Source organism: Henckelia pumila, chromosome 4 (genome assembly GCF_033568475.1).
Source record: "Henckelia pumila isolate YLH828 chromosome 4, ASM3356847v2, whole genome shotgun sequence".
NCBI lineage: Eukaryota > Viridiplantae > Streptophyta > Magnoliopsida > Lamiales > Gesneriaceae > Henckelia > Henckelia pumila.
Window position 1 is genome coordinate 31,382,843 of NC_133123.1, and position 21,882 is coordinate 31,404,724.

The 21,882-nt window shown below is 29.4% G+C and overlaps 1 protein-coding gene across 1 annotated transcript; it reads left to right on the forward strand.

Annotated features, from left to right (window-relative positions):
- Positions 1-16,281: 16,281 nt before the first annotated feature.
- On the forward strand, positions 16,282-17,758 carry LOC140864551 (transcription factor MYB44-like). Its single transcript, XM_073268809.1, has one exon. It carries the CDS (start codon positions 16,417-16,419, stop codon positions 17,410-17,412), a length of 996 nt encoding a protein of 331 aa, XP_073124910.1. The 5' UTR covers positions 16,282-16,416; the 3' UTR covers positions 17,413-17,758.
- Positions 17,759-21,882: the final 4,124 nt, after the last annotated feature.

Here is a 21,882-nt window from a genome sequence, read left to right on the forward strand (position 1 = left end):
ATCCACGAAACGAACCGATCGACGTACTCAAAGGTTACTCGTTCCAAAGACGCTAAATTATGAAAATTATAATGTCTTTTCGAAATATACACATATATCTACTGTTTTTGCACGGTCAACTACATCAATGGTGTGTACTTTTGTGAACGTCGTCGATGTATGTCATGTAGGGATGACAATTTCCTCCGAACCCGATGGGAAACCCGATATCCGACCCAAACAGAGGAGGGTATGGAGGCATTTTTTGGACTCGATTAAATGAATGGGTAAATGGGTATGGGGATCTCGTAAATGGGGATGGAGGAGGATGTAGTGGTATCCTACTCATACCCGATCCGATATCCGATTATATATATATATATATATATATATATATATATATATATATATATATATATTAAATAAATGCTAATTTAATTTTTTTTTTGTTGAATTATGTTAGTTGGATGAAATAATGAAAATTATTAATATAAAACTAATGCTATTTTTTAGAAGTTTTATTTTTTATATAAGTCTTTGGTTGTAAATTTTCTTCGGTGTTTTATTTTTTTATTATCTTAAAATTTTTGATATAAAAATTTAGTAAATAAGTATAGTTTTATCAAATAATTAAAATTTTAAAAAAATTATTTTTATGGAGTATATACAATAAATGGGTATATGGGTAGGGTATGGATATCCGATCATCCGACGGGTATGGGGATAGATATGAAATTAAATATCCGATGGGTATGGGTATGGGGATGAATTTAATAAATGGGTATGGGGATGGAGACACGATATCCTATCCATACCCGACCCATTGTCATTCCTAATGTCATGCATATCTAATCGATGGGTGTCGTCCAGTCCAATTATTAATTTTTGAAATTGAAATAATACGGAAAAAAATTAAAAAAATAAATTATAATATATATGTATATCTATTGTCTATACTATTATTCTATATTATTATACAATAGTTTCACCTCTTATACTAATCGTTTTTTGTTTGTCAAATCGCACCTAAAATTCTTCTCATTTCACCCCTAAATTTAACATATTCATCTTTTCTTTTATGTTAGATATTAAATGGCTAAATTATCCCCACTTTTTTCTAACATCCTTACCTCCTTTTATCTTAATCTCTTCTTTACATCCATCTTTTCTTTTATGTTAGATTTTAAATGGCTAAATTATCCCCACTATTTTCTAACATCCTTACCTCCTTTTATCTTAATCTCTTCTTTCAAATTTCATCATTTATCTATATATTTTTTTGCAATTTTTCTTCACTTTATATCAAAACTCTCATATTTTTTCACAGTGATAATTTTTTATATTTTTTAAAAATAATAAAATTGTCGAGCACGTCAAAATCACGTGTAACGATTGCTAGTATATATTTAAATAATTAGAAAGTGTTATGAGAAGAGAAAATGATTTTTTTAGTCCATTAATTTGTTCATATTTTTGTTTTTGTCTATTAAATTATTAAAGTTTTGTTTTGGTACATTAACTTTTAATTTTCGGTTATTTTGGTCCAATGACTGACGTGACAGGTTGACATGTCAGCACATTCTGGTGTCATGTCAGCATTTTTCGATGTCACGTCATTCGTTGGACCAAAATAGCTGAAAATTAAATTTAGTATATAAAAACCTAACCTTGAAAAGTTAATGGACTAAAACAAAAAAATGAACAAGTTAATGAGTCAAAAAATCTCCTTTTGAGAATTATAAAAAAAAGTTTCATTATCATAACAAAGTTAATTGGTAAATAAATTTCAACTTTAATAAATAGTATATATTTTTGAGTTGGAAGATGATATTATTACAACTAAGTCTCAAATTTGAGACCTCATCCCAGATTTAGAACTTTGGTTCTAAATAGTATAGAGACTAGATATTATATATAAAATTATAATATTTATATATATATTTAAAAAAATTACTTTTAAATAGATTTACATATTTTTCAAAAAAGATAACCAAAACCAAACCAATTGAACCGAACTTTTCAAAGCTTATAACGAAATTTCAATTAACCGGACCATTTTTGAATTAGTATCAGTTCTTGAATTCTTTCAGTTAATTTAATAAAACCAACATGACACTTCTATATATATTGAATAAATAATAAAAACTCACTTGAAATATATTAATATCACATAGTCCTAGCAATATCTTTCAAGGCATATGAATACGCTATAGCTTATCTAAAAATTACGTTAAGTTTAGAAGATTTGTTTTACAAAATTGACTCGTGAAATCATCTCATAAAATTTTTTGCTTAAGTTTAGATACTGAAGAGTAAACCCTCATGTCCATGCTTGCTGCCTATCTCGAAACTCTACACAAAAGAATATAAACATAAACTCTCATTTTAACTTGGCACACTTCAGTTTCATTTCCTAATTTTGGGTATTTGTCTACGTTTTATCGATTATCCTTTCCGATTTCCTTCCATTGACCCGTTGTTAACAAATTCTTAAAATTTTAAAAAAATATAATAATTTATAGTATACTGAAGGATATATAAACTCAAAAAATTAAAGAAGTATTTACAACATTTAATTAAAAATACTTGATCATAATTTTTTTCTTAACAAGTTATGTTAAAAAAATTATAATCACTTATTTATATATATAATATATTCCTTGACATATGCCTGATAATGCCTCCAAAAGATAGGGGCCCAAGATTAAGATCTACCCGACCTAAAGTGGCCCGTTTTATAATTATTTGCACCCGCAAACTAACCTAATAAAAGAGCTTGACTATATATTTTGTCATATTATAACTGGATGCTATATTCTTTAATTAAAAGATTTTCCTATATTTTTCTATCATTATCATTTTATATTTATTATATTAATTTTATAAAACACATCAAACATCAATTAGTACGTCACTTTAGTAACTTCCTGCATGTCTGATTTCATGCCTTATTTTGTGGGATAAAGTATAATAAAGTCCGTCGTACACAAATAATATGATGTAAGAATTCATGTACTATATTTGGTTGCTTTCATGCAATTTAAATTAAAATTTTACCAATAATTTCTTATGTATCACATCATGATTTAAATTTTTCTCGTGCATTTGTACAAAATCTTTAAACGACGTACAATTTCAATTATAGTACGATTCTCACATGTACCACGTTAATAATAAAAAAATATTTATATGATGGGGAAAAAATAAAATTATTTTAAAAAAATACGTCGAAATTTTGAAAATATTAATAATAATGTTGCATAAGCCAATTAAATTTTTAATTATAATGTATTGGTCCACAAACAACTGTTGAAGTTAATGGTTTGAATGGACTTTAATAATTCGCATAAATGGACAAATTGAATGGGTCATCCTTCTAACATCAATATAGTTAGTGCAATCAGTGACGAATTCCGACTGTCTAATCAAATTGTTTCGCATACAAATAGAACCAGACAATGTCAATATTCAATTTTATAAGATGATTATTTTTTTCTATTTTATTTTTTGAAAAACATTAATATTTATGTCAAAATTATTAATTTTTATTACAAATAATCAATCTTATAAAAAGCTCGTTTAAGCGACGCTTAATCTCGCTTAAGCTTTAACACGCTTAAGCTCGATTAAGCGATCGGTTTTTAGAACGAAAGATTTCATTTATTTTTTAAAATGAAAACATTTTTATAAATATGTATATTTATAGTTTAGAACTTGAATTATCTATTAAATCATATATTTATGATTAATCTAACATTTTATTTAATATTTGTCTTAAAATAATTAAAATTATAGTAAAAATTGAAAACGTTTTTCCACGCTTAATCTCGTTCTAAGCTAGCTTAAGCTTAAAAAGCTTGAAGTTTGACCTCCACGCTTCGACGCGCTTCACGCTTTTTAGAACCTTGACAAATATTACTTGACCCAGATATGTAAGGTCTCACAATACATGATACCTAATCATTATTTAATATAATCTTGCATAATTATTATCATTATATCAACATGAATCCTTAAATAATTTTATAATTATTATACTAATAATATACTTATTATATAATTAGAATTTGGCATTTTTAGGAGAATCCAAACCAAAAAAAATAGAAAAAAAAATATTTGAGAAAGATGGCCTATTTTTGGGGTACATTGACCGAGTCCCATATATATTTCTGGAATCAAATCCTAACAATCATATATTTATTACATAATAAATATACTCAAAACCTTGTCTTCTTCAAATATATATATATATATATATATATATATATTATCAAATTAATAAATGAAGGGTAGTTGGTTGTTTGGGCAACGTCAGATCATTCGTGCATCTCGATCATAAAACAATGGCCTTCACTGTCTCAACATATGGTGGTATACATGTATTCACGTACATCTATATATATATATATATATATATATATATATATACACAATTTAAATTATAATTGAGAGATGAGGAGGCTGATGAGTCTCGAATGGAAGGGTCGATGCTATCCTGAGGCTGAGGATAGCTGCCCTAATGTAATCTGGACGGTCCATATCAAGTCAAGGCAGCTATCTTGATGGTAGCATGTACTGATCCGTCTCGAACTCTAGATATTTTCTATTATTTGGGATATTTTTGTGACCGTATTTATATATACATTCAATTTTTATAGTATTTAAAGATTGGCTTTATGGTGCCACTAATAATAATACGTTATCATGAAAAAGAAATGTAATGATTATATTGTATATTTCTAAAGTCTCATTATATTAATATTTCCAACACACTTTCTTGATTACAGTTGTGAAGTAGCCATAAATAAATCAGGCTGAATCCAAAGTACTCGAAAACCTATAAATTAAACTCTATCCGAGTGGCCTTTGATCGGCGGAATAAAACCAGCACAACATTATTGTGTTTCACTATTTGAATGACATATTTAATATGATACTCTACAAATTTGTTCAAGTTTTTCAGTGACTCAAGATGTTAATTCGTTTCTATTTTTTGTATGATCAAATGGACGACATTTTTAAAATCATTAAATAGATCCAACTCAAGTGTAAAACGGGAGATGAGAATAAAACTAACAAAGAGCGAAATAAATCGTCGTAGCCTTTTATATAGATAAGTGTTTTCGTGCGAAATTGTGATATTTATATATAAATTTATCGTTAATATCTACTGGAACACCGATTGAAACGACATTTTACTCGATTGTATATGCGGTGTCTTCTATTTGGTCGTATAATTTGTTCTTAGCCTGTGAACGTGTAGTACTGGGGCAGTTGAATATATGGTACGAGAGGAGGAGGATATGCCCACGGCTCACCATAGCGGGAATAATGGGATGTGTACTTCCGTTTGGGGTACCTACTGCATTATTTTTTGTACCATTCAACCATCATCCATTGATTCAAGATCGGAATCACAATTGCCACATGGACATAGGCGAGTTGGTAAGGCCTGAGGTGACGTGAAAAGAAATTCTCCAGCGTTGCAGGTTCGATCCTCGTGTGAAGCATATTCCCTGCTGAAATATTGTGGGGGTATGCTCTGGGGATTGGACCATGTGCTCCCTCCTTCAGGTCCCTGCCGCTCGTGCACATCCCTCGATTTACCCTCCGCATGAGCCAATGGACCTCTGACTCATGTGGAATGGGGTCCCCTTCGGGAGCAACCCTTTTTAAAAAAAAAAAAAGAAAAAGATCGAAATCACAATTTGTACATTACGTTTTTGTCTTTTACAGATAAAAACAACTTCACTTCGGAAAGAATAACGTTATTATTTTCTTTATATCCCATTGCATATTATGCAAAAGTTATTTATATATAAATTTTATATATGAAATGAAGTAAAAATAATATGGGAAAACTGCAATTTTGGTATTATATATTTGTCACTTTGCGATTTCGCTCATCTATATTTTCATATTTCAGTTTTAGTCCTGCATGTTTTGAATTTTGGCAATTTCAGTCATTTTTCTTCTCATATTACTAATATATGTATAATTCATCTCATTTCATCACACGTTCTTCTCATCATATTATTTATGTATATATTAACTATTTATTTTACATCAATCAAATCATTAATTATTTATCTTACATCAATCAAATCATTGAATTTAAATTACTATATTACCCTTTATAAATAATATAAATTTTATTTTATTTATTGTTAAAAGGACAAAATAGTTATTTAACATTTTTATATAAAATTTAATCAATCAAATCAAATATACTATAATCTATCAATCAAATCCAATACTATTTTAACTATCATTTTTATTTATTTTTTATTACATTATATTACTCATCTACATATTACTTATATCATACCTTAAACCAAACGGTGTGTATATGTATCCTTTTAAAAACAAACATATTTAATTTTACAATCAAAATTATTCAAAAACATTTTAACAAGGATTACAACGAAAACAAAAATTGCATTACATTAACGTAAAATGTGCACAATTACTCGGCATATCAAGATTTTAAGCTTGAAACGATATCTAATTTTGAGATTCAATGGTAAGAAACTCATTTGTGACAAAAAAAAAATTAAAAAAGGCGAGTGATTGAAATGTTGATGTGGTTTACAAATTATTTATAATATTTACTTTTTACAATTCAACATATTGAGTACAAAAATGAGTGAAAAGCTAGTGGGATATTGTTTTTGGGAACTTTAATGCATGATAGCTGTCATACATTTAATTTCCTAGTCTTTTCATGATGTGGACCTCGCATGTTTTTACTATTTCAATTAGTTCAACTATTGGATCCTCAAATTTTTTATTTAAAAACTTTGGATCGTCAAATTTTAATTTTTTTCTCTTTTTTTTTGAAACTATTTTAATTTTTTTCTAGAGGGGCTTAAGTGGGCGGAATCTTTTATTTTTTCAATTTTATCAGTAATGGTTAACTCTATATATATTTTTCCCAAAAAAAATAAAATAACGACAGCTATTAAATCTATTTTATCATTTCATGGTTAATATCTTCAAGATAGATCGAGTTAAACCCATTTTTTCAAACTCAAAAGGTAGCTATTACCATGGTTTAAGAAGGAAAATAACAAGAAGTGAAATAGATAATTGGATGGATAGACTGATAGACACTCCGATTCATTTTCTTTTATTTCGAAAAAAAATGCCACTGTTCAAGATCAAATGACATCATTTGCTTAGATGTATGTAGAATTTTTTTTTCCCATACAAATGACTTCTTCACCGACACGATCGGGTTTTCATCTCAATTTTGTAAAAACTTCAAAGATAAACTCACAAATCGATTTCATTTACAGCAGATAAGTAACATTATAGTAATGAATTTCTTATGAGTCATTTTTCTGGACGTATATTCATGAGACGAGTTGATCTAATCTATTTTTACAAATGAGTTTGATTGAGTCGAAATTTCGTGTCACAAAATTAGCGTGTGAGTTTGATTGAGGCCTCACGTGGTAAATGAATCTGAAATAAAATTGATGTTATTAATAGTAAAAGTAATAATGTGTATAAAATCATTTAGGTTTTGTAAATTTATAATTTTTAATTATAGTTTATAATTTATATGATCTTTTAGGTGCCAAGAAACAAAATCAACCCTAACATGTCATTTTAATTACAATATCAGGGTGGGATCGGGTGCAAACATTGTAGGCTTATTATTATTAATATTGAAGTAAGGATTAATTAGTTCGTTATAATTTGATCATAATCTGAAAGATTATAGCAAATTTAAGAAATTTATGTCAAATCTATTCTATTATATAAAATATGAGTATACTATACTAATTGCCTTTAAGGACACTAGAATACATTACTTCATAATTATCCATTTTTATCCACTATCCCACTAAACCTCTCACTCACTCCATATTTTGCTTTTTTTAAAAAAATACATATAAAAAAATATTTATTTTACACATGCAAGATGTTGCATTTTTTTACTAATATATTATAAAACACCGGTTTACTTTTCTTATAAAAATAGAATTAGAAATCCAAATATTACTCCATAAGCATCGAAAAATAAAGGCTACTATCACGTAGTGGGTAAATTTGGTTTAAATCCCTAACTTCAAACTTAACTTTACAATCAGTCTCTGTCTGAAAAAAATTTTGTTTGCACTCCCTGATTTGCATAAATATGTTTTTGCACTCCTTGGGTTCATGTGTTTTTTCTCGGATAAAATTAGGTACAAAATATTAAAATATGGTATTAATATATCATATTTGAGTACTAATTGTTTATGATCTGATACTAATATATGATATTTGAATACAAAAACATGCATGCAAGTATTGATATTAATGACATATTTGTATTTTTTGGATAAACTTCGGCACAAAATATCATAAATATGATACTAATATACGATATTTCAGTACCAATTGTTTTAAATTTGATACAAATATATAATTTTTTAGTACCAAAACTTGTGTTGTAAATGTTGATATTAATCAAATTTTACACTCAAAATCCAATTTTTGGTACCCGATCTAAACCAATAAGTGGTCAAATATCATATATTAGTATCATATTTTCAATATTTTGTATTGAATATCATAAAAAAAAATACATGGGCCCAAAGAATATTTATGTAGATCAAAGAGTACAAACACAAATTATTTTGGACAGAGACTGGATATAAATTTGAGCTATGTTTGAGAATTTAAAATAAATTTACCTTCTCGTAATTTCATTAACAAATTTTTTTAATAAAAAACGATAATGAAAGTTGGGTCCCATGATTAACTAAAAATGATTACGTGGCAGTAGAAGTGAGAATCGGACACGTCTGAGCTCGGTTGTCTGTGGTTGAACTGTCATCAATCCCGTTGAAACTAAATACTCCACTTTCCCTCTTTACCGCCGACTTATACGACTTCCTAAAAATCTATTTTATTATTATTGTGAAAATATAATATAATAATATAAATTTACCTTCTTGTTTTTTTTTTTTTGGACAGAAAAGGCTTTTTGCTAATGGCACTTATTTCCCACGTGCTGTTGATTTCTCCAACCAATAATTCAATCCAAAGTAGGATTTTTTCATCTCAGCATTTATTCAAATAATAAAATACAGATGCGTTTTAAATTTGGATAATATATGGGTGTGTTTATTTAGTGAGATTCATTATATATAAATAAATAATATTAAGACTATTAAACTAATTTTATAAGATATTTAATAATGATAGATAAACAATCAAATGTTCACTTTGATGGATCAATTTTGCGATTGATATTATGATTAAGTGACGAGTTAAATTTTACAATTTGATTATAATATATAATATTATTTTTAGTTTTTATTTGTAAAATTGAGATTGTGATTTTTATTGAAAAATGTAAATTATTATTAATTCACATGTAATTTATTTTAATTAAAAAAATTATTGAGGATAAATATTATTTATTTTTAAAACAAGAATTAATAAATTGAGTTAATTTTTTTTCCAAAAATAAGGATAAAATCCAATGAAATGTATTAATCAAATCTTAAATTATTAGAATTTTCATTCATGTTTTATAATTTTTAAATGGATATTTCATATATTAAAATCAAATGAAATGTATTAATATATCTTAAAGCAGTGAGATTCTCATATATTATTTTTTTTGGGAATTAAAGGATATTACTGTAATTTATTTCAATGGTAAACATAATTAATTAAAAATGATTATTTATCACATAATTTATTTGTGATAAATTATCAGAGTTTAAATTAGGTAAATATGAATGAATTTTATGAGTTAATACGGGCCCTCAAAAAGCAAGTAAACATAATATAATCATATACTTATCATAACAAGTAAACACACTCTATGTATACATAAAGTCTTATATAGAAGGTTACACGCCCTGTTAAATAAGAAAAATATTCTTTAAAAAAAAAGGAATATAATCAAAATGATCTTGTAAGTTTGTCCATTTTGTGTTTTGATCATGTAAGTATTTGATTTTGGATTTTGGTTCTATAAGTTAAGTTATAATTGGTTTTTAGTTATTTCTTCATAAAGTATTGACGTGACATCAGAAAATGACGATATGGCAGCTAAAAATGTTTAAGTGACATTGAGAAATGATGATGTGTCTGTTGTGGCATCAACAATTAAATGCTATGTTTTCAAAACCAGACTGTACCGACCGATTCAACTGGTTCGATCCGGAATCAATAACTGATTTGATCCGAAACACTTCCAAAAATTATTTTAACGGTTGAACCGAGAGAACTAGTCAAGAACCAGAAAATTGGTTTTTCGATTTATTTTGAAAAATTATTTTTTTTATTTTAAAATTTTATTTTAAAATTTTATTATATATATACATGATTATTTGAAATTTTTTATTTGTTAAAAATATTATTTATTAATATTATAGTTTATAAATTTTTTGAACATATTTATATAGTTATTTAGTTTTCAAACTATGATAAATATATATATTTTTATTTATTTAAAATTTTTAGGTTTTTATAATTTTAAATATATTATTAATTATATTATATTATATAAACGATTTTCCAATTTGATCGTACGGTTAAAACATTCCAACCAGTTGAATCGTTTTTTTTAAAAGTTAAATCGGTTTGATCAACGATCCGGTTATAAATTAAAAACATTGCTTAAATGAAAAAAGACTAAAAACCAAAATATAACTAAACTTACAGGACCAAAACCCAAAATTGAATATTTACATGACCAAATCACAAAACAAGCAAACTTACAGGATTATTTTGGCCATTATCCCAAAAAAATTCTTTTCAACTTACAATTTTTTGTCTTGTTCAAAAAAACTTTTCACTAAATTATTGTTATTTTTTTAATTTTATTACTTACTTATAGAATTAATTTTACCGAGTTCAAAAAAAGTAATTATTTTATAAAATTTTAAAAAATAATTATTAATATATATATAATTTTTTACTGAGTTCAACAAAAATAATAATTGTTTATTTTTTTATAATAAATATATTTTAATTTTTAAAATTAAACTTTCAAATTTAAATCATATATAAACGAAATTTTATTACTATGTATTTAAATTAAAATATATTTATTATTATTATGTGTAATAATTAATATTTTGTTAAAAAAATAAAATAAAAAATCAAATCGTGTAGGTTTGTGTTGATCAGGTTAGTCGAGTTCGGGTCGGTCTCTATTGATTTATTTGGGTTTGGTTTGAGAAATATCTAAAAGTTTTTGTACTTATTTATATAATTAAGAAATATTTACTATATTTTTTTTATAAATTTTATGTTTGAAAAAAATTATTGTATATTGTATCATAGATTTTCAATATGTAATAATGATTTTATAAAATATTGTTTCTAAAAATAATTTTTATTTTGTGTAGTAAGTATATTTTAAATTTCGTCAATTAAATTTTTAAATTTAAATTATATATATAGAACTATATAAGTGAGATTATTTTATTATGTATTTAAATTAAAATATATTGATTATTATTATGTGTATTCAATTATTTTATTAAAATAAAAAAAATCAAATATTTCGGGTCCAACCTGAACCCGAAAATCTCAACCTTAATCCGATAATTTTCTGGTCAACTCGGGTCGGGTTCAATTTTAACACCCCTAAAACTTCACAATAAATAATAAATTAAAAAGTAATAATTATTTCGTTAAGAGTTTTTTTGAGCAAGAATATTACCTACTCTTGAAATTATAAATCTCAAATTCTTCACTTGCTTATACATACCACATCGAATCGAATTTAAACTACATTCAAATTAAATCGATTAATATAAACACAACATTAAATTTACGCTCGAGGCATACATGAATTACAATCTTGACATTTTGCAGCGCTAAGTTGTTGCTGGCATTATTGATGTACGTGAGAGGCGGCGACGTATATTAAAGAAAGGACCGACCAACTGAATAATGATTAATAAGATTGTTTTGTCTTTGTCTGAGATTATGTGTACTAAATTCTTATAATGTGGGTTTAGTTTAATAAAAAGAACGTGTAATAAATAAGATTAGGATCTCCTAATAATTGTGAAGAAATCTTGTTGAAACATCGTTTCACATGGGTAGCCGCAGCGAGTCACTCAATCGTACATGAGGTGGCTACAGCTACACTACTTAGGTAGTCATTATTTGTACTTACTTTATAAGGGAATTTTTGTACGTGGAGGTGTACGTGTGCTGATGATTTAAGTCCTACGATATTATTAATTTATTGTATTAATTAGGAAGACCATCATTTGATTTTGGTCTGTTTGTGAATTTATCGACTCATTTTAATTGAAATCAATTGAATTTTTAAAATTAAATCTTAATTTCTCGAATCAAACGAACTAATTTTCGCACCTATATGTGTAGGCATGCAAGAGTCGATGACACATATTTTCTCATATTTGATAATTTATTTCCGAGTTTCACGCGATTAATTTTGAGAGATAACATCGTCGCTTGATTTGTCCCTTGTTATATTTAAATCCAATCAAAGTCTTCGTAAACTTAGAGCTGATTCCTGGTATTTGAATTGTAACCATTGTGCCATCATTCAAACGATTGTCCACTATCTAATATCAGCGAGATGTGGATGTAGCGTTAATTTAAACCATTTAATTTCTTGATCTTTTGTGTATCTATTATATGTTGCATCATTGCTAGTTGGCATGTGATGTCGAATATATTTTATTTTAATATTCTGAATAGTATTATGTAATGCTTATAATTGATTATTTTATATGATTTCAATCAATGTAATTTATATCTTGTGTACGGATTAATGTATTTATAAATGTTATGTTTATAAAGGGATAACTGATTTTAATTTTTTATAATGGTCCGGAGCGCAAGAGGATCTGTGTATATCTTCCACAAGGACTAGGATGCATGATTAGAGATTGATTTATCCAGCTAGGTTTGTCTTTGGTTAGATATATTTGTATACATGTTTATCTCTTTTGACGTGAGAACTCGTAGTCGTTACTATTTAATATATTTTTGATAAATTTTCAAATTAATTGCAATAGCTACAAATTACTATATTCAATTAAATCATACTGGATAAGCTATATATGACTATTTTCATTAAAAAAAATGTTAGTAGGAGAAATAGAACACCTGAACTGTTAAGAATAGTCAACCAAAGTCCCACATTGGAAGATTATTAGGAATGATCAACCAAAGATCTACATTGGATGACCAAAAAAAAGTTTCACATTGGAAGTTTAAATAAAAAAATCATTGATTAAAATATGGAATGATATCTCCAATTGGTATGAGGCCTTTTGGATGGTTCCAAAAGAAAAACCATGAGGGTTTCTATCCAAAGTGGACAATATCATACCATTGTGGAGATATCTGAATTCCATTGACCTAACAAATGGCGCCGTCCGTGGGAAACGAGTCATGGTCTGATAAAAAACAAATGTTGGGTGGAATCCTCGGAAACTCATGGAGAAGAAGTTTGAGACCTCGATTAAAGATCCGTGAAAAAGCTCTCGAGGGACGCTCCCGGAAATTCATGTAAGGCGTGTGCTGCAACGCATTGAAGGTGAGTAGGCTCGATTGGAGGGATGGATTGAGGGGAGGCCTGGTGGAACTTCGTTTGAGGGGAGGATTGTTAAGAATAGTCAACCAAAGTCCCACATTGGAAGATTATTAAGAATGGTCAACCAAAAGCCCACATTGGATGACAAAAAAAAATCCTACATTGGAAGTTTATCCATTGGTATGAAGCCTTTTGGGTGGTTCCAAAAGCAAAACCATGAGGGTTCTACCTAAAGTAAACAATATCATACCATTGTGAATATATCTGAATTCCATTGACCTAACATGAACACTTGCCACATACAATGTTACAAAATCTACTAATTCAGATACGTGTCATGGAGGCATATTTAATCTAATATTTACGAAATCCTAGGTTGTGTTAAGTTCAAAAGAAAGAGTTCCAGCTTTTGTAGTGTTGTAATTGATGGAAGTTTAAAATGATGACGAAATCCAACTAGTATGTAGTTATCGAAATACGAGTGCTAAAAGAAATGCGGGACAAACAGTATTTTTTTTTGCCTTGTTTTTTTTTATTATTATTTTAGTTTGGAGTGAAGATTGTTGTAACCGAGTCTCGAACTCGAAACTTTATCTCAAATTTTGATATATTCATGTCAAATGAGTTACAAGTTATCGTGAGAGACACACTTTTAAAACATTATACTTGTTCCTTCAATTTTCCTTTTATGATATTTGAATAATATCCTTTAACAACCGTAATTAAATCAGGGTTTAAAAAAAATCAATTAAACGTGAAGCATGCAACACAATAATAGTTTCAAAATAATAAAAATTTAAAATTATGCAAGCCAACACACGATATAAGTAAGTAGTAAGAATTTAGCTTATATATACAGTTATAGGATCAATCAATTTTAACTTAATCAAAAACTATGACTAAAAAATAACAATTCAATAAAATATTTTAAACAGTACAATAACTCTACTTATATGTCTACGCTTTTGTAGCATTGGCAACTATCTCTCCAACACATGACACTAAGTAAAAAATACAGTAAATTAAAGATTTTATCAAATTATTTGTTTTACATAATTTGACTAAAAATATATGATTTAGAATTCTGATTTCATTAAAAAATCTCTTCCTGATCCATTCATGTAACCACTAACAGAGGATTGGACGGTTACATTTGCCGCTCTTGTCAAACATTAAGGGGCCGACCCACCAGCTAAACCAGTTAAAAAAAATTTAACCGTTAAAGGCGGCATGATGGACGGACAAGATTGCTTTGAAACTCTTTGGCATTTAGTGACACGTACAATGGCCAGTTAGATATTTAGTGATCATCATTAAAAATAAACCCCCAATTCGTTCGGTATTTTTAGGTTTAACAAAGACAAAATTTTGTTTACGTTTACCACATAATCATCATTATGAAGTCATTTGATTCCCACCTAAATTATATATTATTAACGAAATTATAATAAATCACATATATATATAATATTTATTGATCAAAATTTTTATAATTTTTTCCAACTTTTATAATTTTTTTAAAATTTTTATCCAACGATGAATAATTGATCAAAATATTAAAAAGTTAAGTTCATTATTCAGGAATCACGATTTTAAATCTCCCAATTATACAATAAAAGGAAGGCTTGAGAAACCAAAATCACAGGTAGATTACCTAGATACATTTTGGAAAAACAACTTTCATAATAAAGTATGAATTTTACAACATTATAATGTATTTTAACAGCATATAAGTTTAAAAAAATATTAAAAAAAGGTAGATTAGATTTTAGCCCACCGTAACCTTAATGAAAATCCGTGCTGATTTACAGTACCCTCTTCATCTTATATTACAAAATATTTTGTAACCTAATAAGATTTTCTCAAAAACTTATCGAAACAATTTATTTTATGGGTTGAAATACACATATATGAAAAAAATTGTAAACTAATTACAAATAAGATTTGAAATACCACATTCTTAATAATCAGACACATAATAGACAATAGTTATGCACATGAGATACGATTTGAGAATATGATTTTTTTTATATTCTTTTTATGACTATTTGATTACATGATATTTAAAATTCATCTACAATATAATAACTAAATAATTCATCTACAATTTTGTAGCACGTGAGTCAGGAACACGCGTTTATACATGAGGTAGATACATTTTTTAAAGCATTCCATGCAATTACATTATGTTTTTTGTCATTTCAAATAAAAAAATATAGAATAGAATCTGTTTGCACATCTTTCTATAATAAATGTATCTGTATTCCTTGTCGTATGTACAAAAATAGAGCTCCTTAATGCGATTTTCTTGGCTTTACTTTCACATGTTATATCTTAATAATCCATTTTTTTTGCTCATATAGATTTAAAATTCCCCCTAAATAAATTCTTCAATTTAAAGTTTATAGGAAAAATAATTTAATGTTTTCGTTATACAAAAATAAATATAAATAAAACCGTCTCACAAAATAATTTATGGTTTTTTTTTTTTGAGGGAGTATTTTGGTTAGGACCAAAGTGGAATAAATCCGAAAAAACCGATGGATAGAGTAAATCATACGCCAGAAAAAGGGAAGGAGGTGTGCAGTAATGATGGGTATATGTAAATCAGTGCAGACCTGGGATGTGACGCGTGTCTTTTGCCAGCTGTTCCCCATTCTCAACCGCTTCAACTTTCCCTCTACCGGTCACCTTAACCTTCTCGTACCCCATTCCTCACCGGCTTCCCCGGTCATCCCATTCCTCCTTCCTCATATATAAATGCCCCCTTTCCTCCGTTACCCAAGGAGGAGATAGACGAAACTCGGAAAAAAAATAAATAAACAAAAAACTCAAATTGATTTCTAGAAATGTTCGAATCTGTTTTCAATCTGATGTTTTACTGAAATCGAAGCGTGAAAATGGCAGGGATTTCTCGTGATAAGACAATGGATTCGGATCGAATCAAGGGGCCTTGGAGCCCCGAGGAAGACGAGACTTTGCAGCAGCTGGTGCGGAAGTACGGGCCGAGGAATTGGTCTCTGATCAGCAAATCTGTTCCGGGGAGATCCGGGAAGAGTTGCCGCCTGCGGTGGTGCAACCAGCTTTCTCCTCAGGTGGAGCATCGGTCGTTTACGCCGGAAGAAGACGAGACAATTATCAGGGCCCATTCCAAGTTCGGTAACAAATGGGCCACCATAGCCCGGCTTCTCTCGGGCCGGACCGACAACGCCATCAAGAATCACTGGAACTCAACGCTCAAGCGGAAGTGTGATGATGGCAGAATCCACGACTCCGGTGATCAAATCCTGCAGCAGAGGCCGCTGAAAAGATCCGTCAGCGCCGGGTCGGGAGTTCCGGTTTCGGGGCTTTGTTTGAGCCCGTGTAGTCCGTCGGGTTCTGACGTCAGCGACTGTAGTCTGCCGGTGATTGCTACTTCGTTTTTTTGCAAACCGCCGGCCGGAACCGGCTGTGTCTCGCCTTCTCGGCGTGAATCAGCGTCGTCTACGAATGATCCTCCGACCAGTCTCAGCCTCTCCCTTCCCGGAGTGGAGTCAGCGGAGCCAACCAACCGGAAGAACGAGTCGACTCCGCCGGAAACCAATAACGCGCAGTTGCAGTCGACTCTTCCCGCGGCACAAGCTCCACCGCCGCCCGAGCAGAGGCAGAATCGAGACAAGGACTTCCCTCAATTCGGCGCGGACTTGATGGCTGTGATGCAGGACATGATACGGGCGGAGGTGCGGAACTACATGGTGGGATTGCATCAGAGGCAGCAACAGCTGTACATTCAACAGCCGCATCAAATTCAACAGTACCATCAACAACAGACTGGTATGTGCATGCAGCAAGCAAATGTGAACGACGGGTTCAGGAATGCAGCCATGAAGCACATTGGAATCAGCAGAGTAGATTAATTCAAGAGTCGAGCAAAGTCCTCCTCTGTTTCTTGTTTAGTCTGGGATCTTTTTTTTTTTTTTTTTAAAAAAGTTCTTTTTATGCCAAAATTAGCCAAAAGATATGATTTTGGTGCGCATGTACAGCGAGAAGATCAGGAGGTATGTGTAGAAGAGTGGAGAGGTGAAAGAAAATAAAAGATAAATTTTCATCCAATGAAAGATTGAGAATCTATGGTGTGATTATTCTTTCCATATACCTGAAATTAATGGCGGAACAGAGAGGTAGAAGAAACAGAAGGGTGCCAAATTCAATAAAGTCTGATTGGATCCCAGCTATATTAACTTGAAAGTAACATAAATGCCAAAACTTTGAATGCAAAAATGCGAGGATCTTGGATCTTTTAGGCATGTCTGGTAAATGATGACATGTTTTTTAAATCTCAACCCAAATTCAGCATAAGGATTTGAAACATCGAAATCCATTGATTTGGCCCCATGGATTCTATATGCTTAGTTTTGTGTTGGATTTACCTTTCAAGTTTTTAATTCCGTTGCTTTGCCAAATCCATCTCTTTGATCCTTTTATGGTTTCTTTCTCATCATGATCCAAATGACATCAATTCACTTCCCTTGACGAATGCCTAAAGTTGATTTTGTTTTGTCCTTCAATGTGAAGATCAGAGTCGATTTTGCGACATTCTCTCCATTAATGAGAGAAAAATTCTATCTTTTGGGATTGAGAGGGTATCGGAAGAAAATACAACATACCTGGATGTATTAGACTATAGTCAAATTAACTCAAACTAGGGACCTCAATCAAGCCTAATGGCTAATCGAGCTCGAACAACAGTATCCCTACTAGAGTTGAACTAAAAAATCTGCATTGTTAGAGGGTTATCGCTGATGTTAATGACCAATCGAGGTCAGATGGGGGCATTCTATGCTCCACCGAGTATAACAAACTTATGCGCAGTTAATTAATTGATCAAACCACAAAACATGCAGCCACTCCATCTGAGAATGGTAGCTGCATGTGAGTGAACATCATCTGCATGTGAGTGAACATCATCTGGTGTAACATAAAAGCAGCCACCGATTGTTTTCAAGATGTTTTAAATATCAGAAATGGAAATCAATTGCCTATAACGATTTAATTTGATTTTCTTATTTTCTTGAAAATGTACATTGGGCTACTCAAGTTCACAAGAGACCGAGCCACCGAGGTTACTAGAATGAACAAGAAATTGAATCGGTTTGTTGGGATGCGAGCCCATGATTTCGTCTTCACCAGATCTTTTAAAAGTTTTTCTCATTTTTTAATTTGCTTTTCAAAACTTTATTTTGTCAACCTACTATTGCAAATGAATTATAAATATTTCAAAATTATATATTTTCTATTTTCAATTGCTATGTCAATCGTATATTGATTTTTATGTTACTTCCTGATTCCTTGTGCATTTTGAATGATGTACGAAACTGTAACGTGTTGAATTTGGATGAATAATTTGATTTGGATTAATAAAAGATTTGATTCAGAGTGGTCTAAATTATGTATAATTCCAAATGATCTCTATGTTAGTATATTGTGAAATCATTTTGGTTAATACTAATAAATTGACAAGTTGAATATTAAATCAATAAATTAAATGGAAAAATAATATTTTTGGTCCATGAACTTGTCCATTTTTCGGTGTTGGTCTACTAAATTTTCAAATTCTGGTTTTGGTGTATTAAATTTTAATTTTCGGTTATTTTTGTCTAATTGCTGACGTGACAGTTTGTCATGTCAGCATTTTCTAGTGTCACGTCAGTATTTTGACTATTTTTCGATTTCACGTGACTCACGTCAGCATTTTTCAGTATCACGTCATCCGTTGGACCAAAATAACGAAAACTAAAAGATTAGTGCACAAAAACTAAAATTTGAAAAGTTAATGGACCAAAACAAAAAAATAGACAATGTAATGGATAAAAAAACTATTTTCCCAAATTAAATTTATCTAAATCTAACTGAGTAAATTGTGTTTGAAATCCTAACTGATCAAATCAAACACGTCCTTAATGTGCAATTTGGATTGACTTCGAATTTAACTATTTGACTCATGTGAATACATTTTATTTAGGTGAGTTTAAAATTCCTATAATATTTTAAATATATCTAAAATACATATCGTTGATTGGACTAGAGAAAATTATCCAATTTTAGAACGTCAAATGTATATTATGAAACAATAACCTTTTTCAATGTTGAAAATTGTAAATAAAATTACTTGCAAGAAAAAATAAAAATAAAAATAAAATTACATTTCATCGTTGTACAAAAATTTACACTAATATTTAAGACGTGTATGTCACTTATTCAGGAATTCTCTACCAAGTACATACGAAGTGTGAAACTCGTACAAATTTATTTGAATGACAAATAAATAAAAATTAAAAATAGATTACAATGAAATGAAATAAAATAAAATCAAAGAATGGTAATGGTTAAAACAATAAAATAATAATTATAAATAAGACTAATGTAATTCATGCAATGCATGCAATCTTAACTAGCTAGTGCCCATCTCCAGGGCTCGGACCAGAATTTTTAATTCCTCCAAGAGTTTTAGAATCCGTAAATTTATGTCCATCGCCAGGGCTCGGACCGGATTCCTTAATCCCTCCGAGCGTGTTCGCGTTGGTGAATTTATGTCCATCGCCAGGGCTTGGACCGGATTCCTTAATCCCTCCGAGCGTGTATGCATTGGTGAATTTGTGTCCATCGCCAGGACTTGGACCCTCCTTTATGGCATCAAGCGATGGGGCGTGAATGTTTGAGTCGTGGAGACGACGAGCCTCGGTTATCGATCTGAGTATGAGAATTAGGAGGAGGAAAGTATATAAGGTTTTTGTTCCTATGAAAGCCATTTGATCAGAGGTAGCTAGCTAGCTAGGCAATTAAGAGGGTGAAGAGAGGATCAAGAGAACTTAGTTTCGTGGGAGAAATTAAATAATGTAGTTGGATTTGAGTTGATTAGTGAGGAAATTTATAATGTGTGGATTCTTGACTAGGGAGACGAAATACTAATTAATGGAGGCTAATTGCACCATAATTATATTATTCAAAGTTCAAACCGACGTCAGAGCTTAGAACATAGAAAATGGGGTCGAACGAACTTGCATGGGAACTTCTAAAATCTTGAAATGCAAAAGAAATATTTGACAAAAGATTGCAGGTCTGACTTGGATAGCATTCAACTTAATTCTATGGGAATATTTTTAAATAATAATATGTCGAGTGATGGTTCGTAGTTAAGTTTTATGTAAATTAACTAAACAATATTTACATGGAAATTGAAATCACAGTATCTCATGATTACTTATAATAAATATGCGAAAGACACCTGAATCCATGATAATTAATGTTAGGTTCCCATATGGATCTTATAAAAGTAAAAAGAAAATCCAACTCGAACGTAGAGTCCAAAGGATTGAATATAGATTTGAAAGAAGCGAGAATAAGCAATCAAAATCAGAACACGTACGGTTATAAGAGTCACAAGTCTTCACATACAAAACAAAGTATTGGTTCATATCGCCCATTCTCGTCGGTGTACCTATATTAATGGCAAAATGTTCAAATTTCAACTACCGATACTTTGACCCAAATCCAAGTAAAAACTGAACTTTAGAGATTTAATTCAATATTTATGAAATAAAAAAAATTCTGGATTTTTTAAAACTTTTTATTAGCAAATTCAATGTATGTATAAAATTTGAGTGCTTTTTAGTTTTGACAAGTGAATGCATGCGTGATGCGCAATTTGTTTGAATTCAACTATTGACTCATGAATATGAGCTGATAGATGGCACGTTGGTACTAATTGGCCCAAGTGGTCAATTTCCACATGTGGTATTAATATTATATAGCTACGCCTCCAGTCTAAGAAGGCATGTCTTAAAATTTTTAAGACAGTCAGATATATATACATTTTTCAAAAAATATATATTTGACGTATATTTGGTAGGGGTGTTCAAAATTTGGTTTAAACTAAAATATTGTAAATCTAAACATAAAAAATAGGACATCCTATTGAACCGATTTTTTTTTATATGTTGATTTGGATAAAATGTTAAAACCGAAGTTTATATAATTTATTTTTCAGATTATACATATCAAATCAAACCGACCTAAAAAACCGTGGTTCGATTAAATTAATATTTTATTAATATTTTTATTTAGATAATACATTTTATAAAAAATGATTATATTAGTAAATTAAGTATCATTAATTTTGTTAATTTTTAGTTGATCCTGATATTTGTTCAATTCATTTAAAATTCAACAAAAACTTTTACTTGATGATATTTGTTCATTTCATTTAAAATTTATATTTGAAGGTTTTATTATAAAAAATTATTAATCTTAAAATATACGTTAATTACTAAGTTAAGTAATTGTATAGTTTTTAATAAACCAAACCATTTTAGAAAAAAACCAATTAT